The sequence below is a fragment of the Ascidiella aspersa genome, chromosome 2 (genome assembly GCF_963924565.1).
Source record: "Ascidiella aspersa chromosome 2, kaAscAspe10.2, whole genome shotgun sequence".
NCBI classification, from domain to species: Eukaryota; Metazoa; Chordata; class Ascidiacea; order Phlebobranchia; family Ascidiidae; genus Ascidiella; species Ascidiella aspersa.
In genome coordinates this window covers 15,943,168-15,956,688 of record NC_139448.1, presented here as the reverse complement: position 1 = coordinate 15,956,688, position 13,521 = coordinate 15,943,168, and the positions used below count along the sequence as shown (strand labels likewise).

Here is a 13,521-nt window from a genome sequence, read left to right as displayed (position 1 = left end):
CTATCGCTGGAAGCAACAGCCGCTTCTTGCTGGCTCGCGCGCCCTGCCAGCGCTCATAATTACGGCTTTGCGATAAAGCCGCCGTTCCGTTTTCATTTTTTTTTCTGGTTCTGCGAAAAAAATCCCAAGTATGCGACAGCGCGCCCCTCTCACCTTTCGCGTCGCCGCTCGCTCTAAGCGCGACGAAAATCCGCACTCTGCGTCCGTCTGCGGCCCTTGGCTGTACCCGAACATTAGGCAGACTGTCCCGTTTTAAGTGTAACCTGTGTGCAATAAAAGGGCGATTGTATTGGTTGACCGAGGGTGGCGACGCCCGAGTCGAAAGTTTAACGATACGGTTATTTCCATTGTGACGTGATTGCCATTCTTTGAATGCAGTTTAACGGCGAACTTCTGTTAGCACAGCAGTCGTAAAACCGCAGCCAAGTGTAGTTAGCATGAACCTTTAAAATACACAATGATTCACATTCTTAAAGTTCTTCTGCTGTTGTCAGCTCTGTTCTGAACGTTAAATACTATCCTCATAAAATGTAGTACTTTCAGGAGAAGTTCCACTCACTACTGTAAAATTAAATCAATTTAAGCCTTAGGTTTCCTTACTCTGTGTTTATATTGCCTTTGCATTTCGATGACTTTCCTTGTGGTTCAACTGAAAACAACAATGCAATAAGGTTTCAGCTAAATAAATGCGCGGAAAGCCCTAAGATAAAAACACACGATGGCACAAAATATGCGAAAACGCCAACTTGCCTGCTAACGCTATTCAAATCGCTCCACTAAGATTCCAGTCCTTTCCTCAATGTCGTCGCAACAGAAATGTCGGAGAGAAAAAAGTCACGCTCACCTTCCCTGCGCTCGCTTTCAAATAGGATTATAAACGTCTGGCTGTCACCGAATCGCAGACAAGTGCGAACGCGAAATCCGCTCGTTCTAGCAGCGACTTACGTATTACGGTCTTCCTAGTACATCTTGGCCAGTTTATTTGGATCCTTGAAAAGGGCCGGTTGGTTTTTAGGCTATTTTTCGAGCAATTGTTTCTCATTTAAGTCAGTTTTCAAGAGCCACATCAAGCCAAATCGGTTTTTTTTGTCGCTCGGGACACGTGCATGCCCTCGAACAAGTTTAAAAAAGGGTGCCGGCCACTTTTAAAGTAGCCACGTTAGTACCCATTTTTGCCGAGGCCGTTATCCTGGCATACACAGAAAATCCCACATTATTCGACTGGTAATTCCACACGACGGCATTGTGGCTTTCTAGTGATGTACAGGATTAAAGCTGCGAGTATGTTTGCGCGAAATTTGTCGATATGTCAATTTTGTAAAACGTATTATCTTGATTTATAGGACGCTTTTTCTTTTTCAACATAAGCCGAAATTGTCTTAACGTAACTGACCACATTCTACTCGCTTTATTTCAAGTTACCCTTGCATCTAAACTACGAGCCACCAACTCGTAATTAAACTTGTGACTGAAGTGTGTTTATCGAACAAGCAAAAACTCCAATCGAATCGATTTATAATCTGAGTTTTAGGTCAAACCGGTTTTTATTTTTCGTTTTTTTTTCAAGCGCTTTAGAGCGTTTGGTAAATTCGTCGTGTTTGTAATCCGCTCAGGAGATGTGCCTAATGTCGTCCGGTGTTTTGGTCGATTTGTACTTTATAATAAACACATAGTTAATGCCGCGAGGCAGCAAACAAACCAACAATGGATTTTCATTTCTCGAAACGGTTTGTTGGCCAAATCCTAACTGCCCTCAATCGCATTTTGGTGTTTGCGTGAGCAACCTTCTTACACAACACTTCCATTATACCCCGGCGCCGAAGGTATTAGCTTATTAAACCGCAGGCAACACTGAGTATATAAACAAAACTATAGCATTGGCGTTTCTTGTCTCTATCAGTTGAAGATTATTTATTTTCTTTATGAGCCCTCGGGGCCAGTATTCGACTCACCGGTAAACATTTGTAAAAACGCCCAGATTAACACGCTTCGTCTTGTAGTACACTTGGTGATATGTAGAGGTAGAAACGATAAGGCTTGTTTATAGATGCTCGATAAAGTCGAATGATGACCAAGTAAAATGAAAACTCGACTAATTGAAATAAAACATCCGATCCCTTACGCAATGTACCTCTCGCTGACAATAAAATTGAACAGACAAATTCTTGTTTAAATCAAAATTGTCTGAAAAGTATTTTCATATAATTTATCAAAGTGTCCGTATTTTTCTCCGAAAAAGCATTTAGAATAATTAAAAAACGCTCTGTTTTAAACTTGACTGACAAAATTTATTGAAAACCCTTGTTTATAAAAGTGTGCATGTGCTTTTTGTACGCGGTGTAAATATAAAGTTTCCGCCGGGGCATAAAACCAACAAAATAGCACGAAGATAATACGGTAAAGTCTGATGCGGTTGTGTAGCCAACCGCATTCACCAAACCGTAAAGTCAAAGCGAAAGGCGAATCGTCAGCAGCGGCTAAAAATAACGTCCCCGACGACATCGAATCGCGAGTGTAGTTTCCCAGACTTCCGCGGTGCCCGAATCGCGCCGTGCACCTACACACGTAGAAGGCCCGACGATCGTTTACCCTTAACGTTCGTCGCTTTTACCGAAGTCGGCCTCTCTTTCTCACAGGAGCCCCATTGTTGCTGCTTTCACCCTGACCCACCGTCCTTCTCCCGCCGACCCCTTCTCCTTACCCCACCCGTCTAGCATGAGACGTCGGAGAAGGGCGGCGCTTTGTTGCGACGATTTTGACCTTTTTACGTTGAACCAGCTGTCTGCATTTGAGCGGGGCAGGGCCCGATCTCCACCCCCTTTGTGCGTGTTTTGTGTCATTTTCCGCCCATATTCTCACAAATATGTTTTTCTGGTCTGACGTATCGTGAAGCCAATTATTTAGGAGGCTATAGTCATATTAAGTTGTTGAGATTAAGTGGAACGGAAACTTTATTGGTATTTTTATTCTTATCACACTGAATCTTTATTGTGATGAAATAGTTCATGTTGGCGGGCCCTGTGACACTCTTTTTATTTTTTGTGTTAATTTATTCGCTTTTGTGCGGTACGGCACATCCACAGCAAAAATAGAGCGTTAGTTAAATTTTCTTATTGGTTGACGGTCTTACAACGGTAGGCCTAACAAACCAAACTCACTTTTGCAGCTTTTAATGATTAGTAGTGAGACAAGTATTGTCAATCACCTCATGGCGGCATTTTAATTAAGATAAACCTTTAAATTACCTCGCGAAAAAGGTTTCTCAACTGTCTGTTGTGGTTCGCAGACTTGAATATTTCGCAGTTGCGCATTTTTCAGGAATACGAGACACATCAATTTGCGAAAAACGCTACAACCCTTGAATACAGAGCAATCTTAAAGTGTACGTTTTCGCCCATCCTTGTTAAGTTAGGAACCTGATTATGGTTTAAATGGATAGAATTGTTTTGGGTCTATCCGTTGGCGCGAAAAGGATTGGCCGATTTCGACGAATTTGCTTTGTATCAGCAATGATTCAATGGCAGTGTGTTCTAAAAAAAAAACTATATTCCTATATAATGTTCCGTTTAAGTTTTCCCCTATTCCCTTTTAGTTTTTTCGGTATACCCCTTGTTGGTGTTTTTTCCGTATACCCTTTGGTTTTCTCCTATACCCACAGTGTTTCGTGCTATTGTTTGTCTTTGTGAATACATAACCTCTTGTACTTGACCTACAATGACCTACAAACAATGTTTTGCTAACCTTCTAATTTGCACCTCCTCTATCGATTACTTCAATCGCAATGTTTGTGCAGTATTATTAATTAAGATGTTGAAGCTGAGGCCAACATTTAATCTAGTCCTGGCTTAAGCAGAAACTTTGAACAGTTCCAGTTTGTATTTTGTAATGCGTGTGTTATATTTGCCTTTATACTTACACGTTTTTTGAAAAACAATCATACTTTTTCACGGGAGCTTAGGGCCACAACGAAAGGTGACCAGACCTTAGGGCATTTCCCTAAATGCGACAAAAGTATTAAATATCAAAAGTTAGGTATCTTTTTGTGAAATGAAAATTAATATTTTTTTTGTAAATGAAAGTTTATTGTTTAGAAATACTTCCGACTTCTTACCTTGCCAATATGTGTAAGAAAGAACAAATGTTACAATTAATATACGTGTGTTACAAACATAGGAATAGTAGGAAGTTTGTCTCGCGTCGTCAAGCTTTATATTTTTCCTTTTGACATAATTTTTCAAGTTTGTTGCGTCATATTGTTGCGATGTTTACGGCCAACTTTTGGCTTGCTTTGCAAGTCACCAATATCTCGACATTTCTTTCCGAAATTTATTTTACCGAAAACAGTAAATAGCAGAATCAATATACATTTATGATGTTCGTGAATCATATGTACTTCTGCTCTCAATAGCTGATGCGAAGTAGTGATGTGGTTCGTTTGTCGTTTTAAGTTGCACGTCGCCAACAACAAACATTGCCACGTCATACGTTGTTACTATTTACATTTTTAACTTCGGGCGAGTTCTTAGTACTTTCCTACGTCAAATTATGTTATAAATCGGATACAATTTTTCTAAAAACTCCCCCAACATTAGACTTTACCCAATAAGTGCTCTAGGTATAAACGCAGTTTATATAGTTTATACAGTGCTTTGCAGCCACAAGCCACACTATGACCAAATTTGTACATTTTTCAGCATCGCGTTGATTTATTCTGCCCAACTCGACGACCACTAGCCCAATTTGCAATTTTTCATTTCTGCATAAAACACAATAGGAAGTTCCTTTTAACTCTCTTTCCTACCTTTGAAAGTCAATCGATTTCTGTAGGGCCATGCAAAAACGCCGACTTTTCTCCATACAGAAACCGGCTTATGCGAAAGTCAAACTTTGCACGAAAATTATCACGTGCTGCAAAAGTGTCCGTGCGGCCGCAGCCGCGCAAAATACCTTCTTTGACGTCATTCCCATCGTGGGCGACCGCAGATAAGCGTGTCGAGTTATAGCGACGGGGAAGAAAATCTTCGCATAGGCGCGCCATTCATACCCCGAGCGAATTCTCCTAATTGTGCGGCAGCAGGACACCGCCAATCCCATCATTTTCCTTAATTAAATCGACACGCTACGCTCGTGTACACAACACAATACCGATCCAGCAACAAATTCGACCGACTTAACTTTCCCGGTATCACGCGATGGCCGTATAACGGGCCGTGTCTTATTCGCATTCGTCGCTTACTTTTAAATTTCCTTAGAGCAAAAACGTGATCGTCTTTTTGCAGAGATTGGTCGGGTTGGTACGAGGCAAGTCAGACCTGCGTTTGCTTCTTCTGCCCAGAATCTTTCGAACATTCCGAGGACGCTTACCAGCACATGAAGGTTAGTTTTCTAACTTTTTTCGATAAACAAATTGTCAATGCCGCAACGTTATAAACTATAGTCAATTGATTATTTATAATGATGTATTTCGGCTTTTAAACTTCTCAACATTTGGCTGTATTTTTTGAGTTGCGGATGCCAATGTCCCCCTTAATGATTTTTTTGTTTACGAACCCCTCGGAAAATTTTTCTCTTTATTAAAAACGATTTGTAACATCCTATCTATTGCCTTTGTCACCTTTATTTTTTTCGTTCAAAACAAAATTGATTTCTTAACATCATGATTTACTGATCACGGTTTGATATTATTCGACTCTCCTTCTTGCGACATGACTTGTATTAGTCCTAGAAAGAGTCTCGTAAAGTTAACTTCCTACGAGAAACTTACAACAGTGAAAATAATAAAGCAAAAAAAGTGTTAGGTCTTGACAATTATAGATGACCCCGATCGTACTATTGCTTCTTTTTAAATGATCACAAGTTATAGAACAATTAATGGCCAACGCGCCCAGGGCGAACAGTTTCGAAAAATTTTGTCTGCGACCTTTTAATTTATTCCACAGATACTTTATATTACTTTAGGAATTGGAACTAATTCAGCGAAACTATTTGCCGTTAAGCAGTAATTTCTTCGCCGCTTTGTCACGCGTCTTCTGATTAATACTGCGTTTTTAATTAGTCATTTAATAAAGTTTGTATTGCTTGTTGTTTTGTCAGTGGAAGTAAGAGATAGTAGTTTTGTACATTTTCGACTACTTGTCTGATTGTTTGAGCAGTTCTGTTGTATCTTGATCTGATTCTGTGATCAACTTGCGATCACAAAATTTATCATCGTTTTTTTTTTTTATAACCATCAGTGGTGCGTTGGTTAAGGTGTAGGTTTTTTCTTTTTGTCACAAAATTCAAAATACACCCACTACATGTGTGGCTTTTGGTATGTTTATCTTTGTACTCTTGTTTTGTTGTACACCGCATATCCGTCTAAAATGGGCTTCTTAGACAATGCCGTGTTGTTTTCTAACAGTATTTGAGCTAATTTGACAATTCGTCTACGATAATGGCCTCCAAAATTACAGGCTACTTCATCACTTTTTTCTTCTTTCTACTATTTTGTGCGCGTGAATACCCGCTGATGCTAATTGAAGGCAAGTTCTACCGCCATAGACACAGTTTTCTCATTTGTTGACGCGCGAAGCCGTTTCCGCCTCCGGGGAATTTCCGTTATTACAGTGGATCACGTATTTGTCGCCATTCCCGTTTGTTTGCTTAATTGCACCAAAAGATACTAGCGAACGACAATGCAACATCGACAATCACTGGTCTTAATTTGCCTGTTCATTGTGACGCGACTTTTTAGAAGATCAGAACTCAAAGTTTTTTAACTTCACAAATTATGTTATTTGTAGCCAAAGGCAAATATATATGTCAATTGCTTTCACATAAATATGTTGTATCTTGCGTGACAAAAAAACGACTTATTAACCTTATAAAAACTATACCTTAAAAATGAATTGCAAAGCCAAAAAGGTCGAGTAGATCGACATCATCTTGTAAGACGTTTCGATACGAGCTTGTATCATCTTCAGATAATGTGTCTGAGAAGCAATTCAATCATCACTTAACTAAAGACGGTACAAGCTAGTATCGCAACGTCTTAATCAAAATGATGTTGATCTACTCGACCTTTTTAGCTTTGTAATTCATTATTAAGCTACATTACAGATCCGTGCATAGTGTATACCCAAATAAAAACTATACGTTTGTAGATTTGGGTTCAAACTAATACAGACTGTTATAAATCTTGTTTTCTAAATAATAAAGCAGCATCCCAATGCATTGCAAAAGCAGTAAACAAAATATAAACGAAATAATACGTAAATTTGGTGATATTTGAAGTACAGTAAATGGAAATCTTAATATGACTATATTTAAACACTCAAAACTGCACAAGCTGCTGACATGTTAAATTTGACATGGCTGTCGAAATACACGATTTTATCTAAAAACTGTAATTAGGCAAACCGCGTTCGACGAAACGTATTTTCACACGATGATTCATGATTTTCCTTGGTAAATCTGATTTATGCTTGAATAAGCATCCGCTTGTAAAATTTTAACTATGAAGAAACACCATATGTTTGCCAATGATAAAGTGATACCATAGTGCAAAGTGAAAAATAGTGTGTTCTAGCAATTTTTTTTTTAACTTTTCGTATTTGAACTTTGTATACAATTTTCGCTTCAGCTTCAACACTTTTTTATTTAAACGTCACTTAATAATATGTTATAGTTAGCGACGCAATACAAATTGCAACTTTCCTTCGTCGTATCCCATATGCTGTTTGTACACTTGTATTCGATACCTCCTCTTAGATTTTTGGCCGGTGGTCGTTTTTCAATTTTAGTTGAATTGGCGAGGTGCGGCAACTGGGGTTGGACTGATTTTAATCACACGGTTGGCCATGTTAAAATCTATTTTCGTATTGTTTGGTCACGTAGAGTTGTACATTGTCAGCTAATGCTAATGTTTTGTATATATTTTTTTAAATGATGTAGATTTTTGTGTTACCAATTATGTTTTGGGTCTCGTTAATGTGCAATATTTTAATCTCATTGTTGTTCGTATTCTGGAATGTTTAAAATAACATTGTTTGTTAAGATTAATAAGTCAGCTTTAAGGGGGGTCGTAGTTTCATACTTAACCACGAGCTTACGTTTTCCCAGTATAAACGTATCCGCGAACTTTTATTTCTGTTCAAAATCATTGCGCTACTAGCGCCTTCGTGTGACAGTTTTACTGTTCGATTTGTGAATAACACTCCTGACACTCATTCAGCTTTTCAACCCGTGTGAACCCCGGACCCAACCCTAAATCCAAATATTTGCAGCTTCGAAATTCATATATTGGTCGTTTATAATTCGATTTCGCTTTATTTTGCTGATATTAATTTATCGTATAAAAACTGGTTGACCTTACCTTTCACGTTTATAAAATATTCACAGGGAGAAAAAATATAGTGAGTACTGTACAAAAGCGTGACCATAGGCTTGATTATAAACTGGACAAACACTTGTGCTGTTGTCGCGGTATTTTAACCTATGACCACCATTCGATCAGCTGCAAATAATTGTCAACTTTACCCAGGACCAGCACCGCTTCGACTTCGTGGCGATGCGCCAAGAGATGCAGATGAGCTTCTACCAACAGATCAAGCTCATCAACTACATCCGGCGCCAGGCGCGTATCTTTCGCGCTGTTAGCGGAGACGACGACAACAAGCTGGCTGGGAGCGTGCTCAAGATGATACAGACATCGACCGACTGGAATCAGCCGCAGTAAGTAGCGAGTAGCGACGGGTCCTTAAAGCGAGTTCTTAAACCGACACTTAAAGAGAATATTTTTGCTAAATTTGTGTCTCTTGCGTTCAGCAACTAAAACGTAAAGAGCCAACCAAGCGAATATAACCCCGGGTGCTTTCGGAAAGGCTATTACCGAAATGAGTTGGCCTTATCAGTATTGTATTGTAAGCAAGCAAGGCTCAAAAAATGTAGCCTACGGTGAGGTTCGTACTAACGAACTTCGGCCATGCTTAGTGACTAGGTCGAGAAATAACTACCAACCACTGTTACAAATCCTTGGCCAGTACTTCTTCAACGGACATTGATTACAATATTTACTAGTGAGGATTGCGTGGCTAGTTTCAATGAAGGTGTTTTTGTGTGTTTTTTATACGCACGAGATATAAAAGTTAAACCACTCCGAAAATCAGGAAGTGGTAAGACTTTTCGTTAATAGAACAAAGTAAGGCTACGAGAGCTAAATCGAAAATTTAGTGTAATGTATAAGTGAACTTTCAAATGTTGTTTAAAGTGTCTTATTAAGTTACATGTCGAATCGCGAACATTGTTTTACGGGGCTGCAATTAAACTTAGCGTGTTTCAATTAGGTACTACTTTCCGACCTACGAGGACGACACGTTGCTATGCCAACTGGAGGACAAGGACGGCCTTTTCGAACCGGAGGACACCTTTGTTATTGGAGAGGACGGAATGGACTGCCGCTCCATCGTCAATGACAGCGTCCTTACCGACCTAGTTGTGTCCGGATACTTTGAGATACCGTAATCACGTAAATTTTTGCCACGCGATTCCAGTTTTTCGACTTATCATGCCGCTTGTGTACTTTTTTATGACGTAGCCCGGGTTTGCAGCGCTACACCACCGCCCTTCGTTTTTTATCACGTACAGCTTTTGGTGCCATTTTCACGAGTATGCTCAACCGGAATTATTTGTTTTATTTTGGTGCTTTATTACCTGATGTATTTTGTTAGCGACACTTATATTTTGTTTCGCTAATTCGTTTAACCTGTTTTATTTAACCACTGCTTAATAGTGGATTCTAATTCTTAATCCTACTTGAACTTGACGCCATGTTTATGGACAGCTTCTTAACATTATGTCGTCAATTTAATTTAGCATTGTTTTTTCTTTTTATCGCGCCTGTTTTGGAATCTTCGTTTTGTGTTTGTTTTTCAGTATTATTTTACCACCATGCTTATCTGCTGTACGATCCGCTTTTGCGATATGTTCGGTATTTTTGCTTTTTTCGGTGTCGTTTGAAATGTTCCAAACTAACATTAAAAATAAAAAAAGCTTGAGCCACACTAATTGGACTGTGACTTGGCAAGTCTACTTCGTCGAAAATGCGGAAGGGTGAGTAACTTTAAGGTTAACCGACTCAGCTTCGATGTCTGCACGAAATACTATTTACATGGTCGGCCGAATTTCAAAACTGGTGGTTGCGGGCCGGATTACTAAACGATCAAAAATCGTGGGCCGAATATACCAGTTTGTTTCAAACTTACTTGACTTGGTTAATATTAAAAATAGAATAGGTTAAAACAAACTATTATTAAAATATATTAGTATTTGGAAGTTGTCGTTTAGTTAAAATTAAAAAAATAAGCAAATGAAATTTGCATTCGACAAAGTTTTCCCTTAATAAATTGTTCAAAAAAAGTTAAAGCGAAGCTACCCGATTTGAATGCATAACAGCAACTTACGCTCTAGATTACATTTTAAACTTGTAGGGTGTGTTCTGTTGCCGCTATATGTTACTACGTATTTCGGTCTGTTTGCATTAAGTCGTTTGGAATGAGCTGCTATTTTGTGTGTCAGTCTATTTGCGTTAAGTCGTTTGAAATGGGAAACTTATATATAATTGCATTGCTTCCGTCATCCCAGTCAGAAATAACAAACTTGCACATGAAAACATGATCACGTCAACAGTTTTATTTCCGTTCAACGGTTCGAAGAAGTTAACCTTGTAATATGATGTAAAAACAAGCTGTTCGGTGCTTTTGCGCGCTATAATATATATTACCTAGGTGTAATTATAGGTATTTTCGTGTTTATCTCTGATGTAAATAAAAACAATTTTCTAATATTTCTTAACAATTTTTATTATGGGAGCCATAACAGTCGTTTCTCTTGTGGGCGATTTGCTCATCCGAGTTATTACAAAAAACGTTTATACGCAAAATTTTGATATGGGGTATTTTGTATAGTGGAACATTTGGCTATGTATTTTGGAAGTGATCAGAAAACCTTTTCTCTAGTACTACGATGAACGCTTTTCACCGTTAGCCGTGGATCTAAAAACATACAAAATAAAAAACAGTTAAAAGGCTTTCAGACGTTGGAAACTTAATATGAATATCTAATTGGAACAGACACACGAATAACCCACGTGTGTAACTGTTCCGGTGGCATTTCGCGACCCTTCGAATGACGCCTCTTACTGTTTCCTTGAATTCGAGGCTATTTTTGCCTTGTCACGAACGGCCGGGCCGAGCTCGTGACCAGCATTTGTGTCTGCGCAAAGGCGTGCACAAAACTCGGTCTGTCAATTCATGCGCATTACACTTTTCGGCGTGCAGTGTCGATCTAGTGCAGTGAGGCTGTCGCAGCAAACAGATAAAGTGCTATGGCAAACACTGGAATGAAAATGAACATGCCTTGGCCTCCGATTAAAGTTAATGCGACAGCGACACCGAAAGACTTTGCAGGAAAGTTAACGGAACAGTGGATTGGAGTTCTTGTCGCGTCCGCTATTCTTGCAACGATCGCCCTGTATCTTGCCGGCGCTTTATGCCACTACATGTACCTGGCCACTCGACGAAGCAGGGTGGATAGAAATAGCAGCCAGTCGTCGCAGTATGGTGGCGGCAGCAGGCGCACCGCCAAGTTCGGCAGGTCTTTAAGGTATCTTTGTATGTTCACGGCTTTGTTCACAGTGGTAACATCATCGACCGGACTCGGCGGGGCCGTGGCTTACTTTTTTGTGCCCGACCCAACGCTATGTGTTTTGCTGGCTAAGGTACACATGGCCTTACGCGCTGTCAACGAGATCCTGCTAAACTCGATTCTGTGGCTGCGGCAGAAGATTTTTTACATGCACCCGGCAATGCGGCAGATCTCCAGCACAACCACCAGCTTTGTCAGCTGGCTCTTCTATTTCGTTATGATTATTGCCACCCTGTTGACGCTTACGGTGTTCGCGCTCGTCGGATCAGCTAAACGCGACAGCGATGCTGGGACGTGTGTAGTGAATACGAGCGGCAAAATGGAGGATTTGTGGGAAACAGTAATACTAGGCGGAACCCTTGCTCTTATAATCGTATATCGGCTGCTGTTTCTGGGTCTCTTGCTCTATCCTCTGATAAAGCACAGGCGCCATTCGCTCAACCTAAACTGTGGCTCCGGCGGTAACAGAAATGTCAAGGAGCTTATGGCGGTAATAAAAAGGATCTTGCTGGCGGATATGCTCTGTATCACCATATTTATTGGCGTCACTGTTTTGAACAGCATTCTGTCGACGCGATCGGTTTTCGTCCGAACCGGTCTTTGGGATCTGGAATTGGTATTGGGATTTGTTTTCATCATGATGTCGTTTATCGACTGGAAATGTAGACTTTTCCCGGCCTGCTTTAAACTGAAAAAGCGGCAAAGAGGCAGCAGTAAGCAGTCGTTAACAGCTGCCCGAGTTAGCGTGTGGAGCACTGCCAACTGAACTTAAAAAGACTTTCTAAAGATCTAGCCCCGTCTTTAACTGTTATTATTTGGTTAATTCGTACCTTCGCGCAAGAGGTATCCCATATATTTTTTTATGACGTAACATTTTAAAGGTAAGCTTGTTTGAGTTTTTTCAGATATCACTTATAGTTGAAGTTAATTTATTCTTTGTATTGATTCTCCTACAAATCATGTTGTACTTTTTTGTGTGTGAAATCGCCACAATTTGAATACTAAAAAGTAGAAAACAACAGGTGCTCTCATACAATGCTAAATGTTCCTTTTATGTTGGTCAGGCGTTACTGATGACGTAATTGTTGACATTTGGTATGCATACTGGCGTTTAAATTAATCTTTAGTCGCATTTTTCTTATAATTTATTTTACTTGAATAGGTATTTGGGTCGCATATCTCACGTGATAATTCATATCTTTTTTATCTTTCAAGTTGTCTGAAAGCAAACAGACATAAATAATATGCATTCTAAACAACAATCTTGGTCGTGCTTCGCTTTAAAATGAAAATGTATCCTTAGTGTACTTTACTGTGGTTCATTACAATCAAATTATTCCTAAAACTAGTTGGTTCACAGGGGTTTATAATTTAATGAAAATTTGCTTAATAAATGCAGTACAGCGTGGTCTACTCTAATATAAATAAGTTGTGTTCATTGTGAAATTAAAAAGTCATTTTAAATATCCTCGTGAAAACTGTGCTTCATCAATAGGTATATATTATTGATACAGAACATGCTTTTAAGGAGAATGTTACAATTTTGTCCTTTTATTTTTATTTTATTTACCAGTAGTGTGTCCGATGGCATCAGGTTGGTCGTAGTATCGATTCTTTTTGGATACTAGGGTGCTATCAATACCGATCGAAGACCAATTTAATATTGTGTTGTTTTAATGCAACATTTTCTGCATGTGGAAGATATTTTGTTATATGTAAAGACCTAATATTATCTGAAAAAGAGACCTAATATCTGAAAAATGTTATGCTATACCCCAAACAAAATCCTCGATCCGCCCCTACACCAACGTGTAACTTGCTTTTGTAAACCTTAACCTG

The 13,521-nt window shown here is 39.3% G+C and overlaps 2 protein-coding genes across 2 annotated transcripts in view; both read left to right on the top strand.

Annotated features, from left to right (window-relative positions):
• Window positions 1-10,038, top strand: part of LOC146163973 (zinc finger protein 277-like) — a 51,372-nt gene extending 41,334 nt beyond the window's left edge. The window contains exons 11-13 of the mRNA XM_083382559.1: window positions 5,280-5,376; window positions 8,522-8,712; window positions 9,324-10,038. Of these exons, the coding sequence (XP_083238685.1) occupies window positions 5,280-5,376; window positions 8,522-8,712; window positions 9,324-9,501 (466 nt within the window). The 3' untranslated portion in view covers window positions 9,502-10,038. The remainder of the gene's footprint in view (window positions 1-5,279; window positions 5,377-8,521; window positions 8,713-9,323) is intronic.
• Window positions 10,039-11,321: 1,283 nt separating this feature from the next.
• Window positions 11,322-13,259, top strand: LOC146163972 (uncharacterized). The gene has a single exon (XM_083382448.1). The coding sequence runs from the start codon at window positions 11,363-11,365 to the stop codon at window positions 12,446-12,448; it is 1,086 nt and encodes a 361-aa protein (XP_083238574.1). The 5' UTR covers window positions 11,322-11,362; the 3' UTR covers window positions 12,449-13,259.
• Window positions 13,260-13,521: the final 262 nt, after the last annotated feature.

Excerpts from the sequence above, each read along its gene's own strand:
- LOC146163972 (XM_083382448.1), top strand. The coding sequence starts at position 11,363 with ATGGCAAACACTGGAATGAAAATGAACATGCCTTGGCCTCCGATTAAA.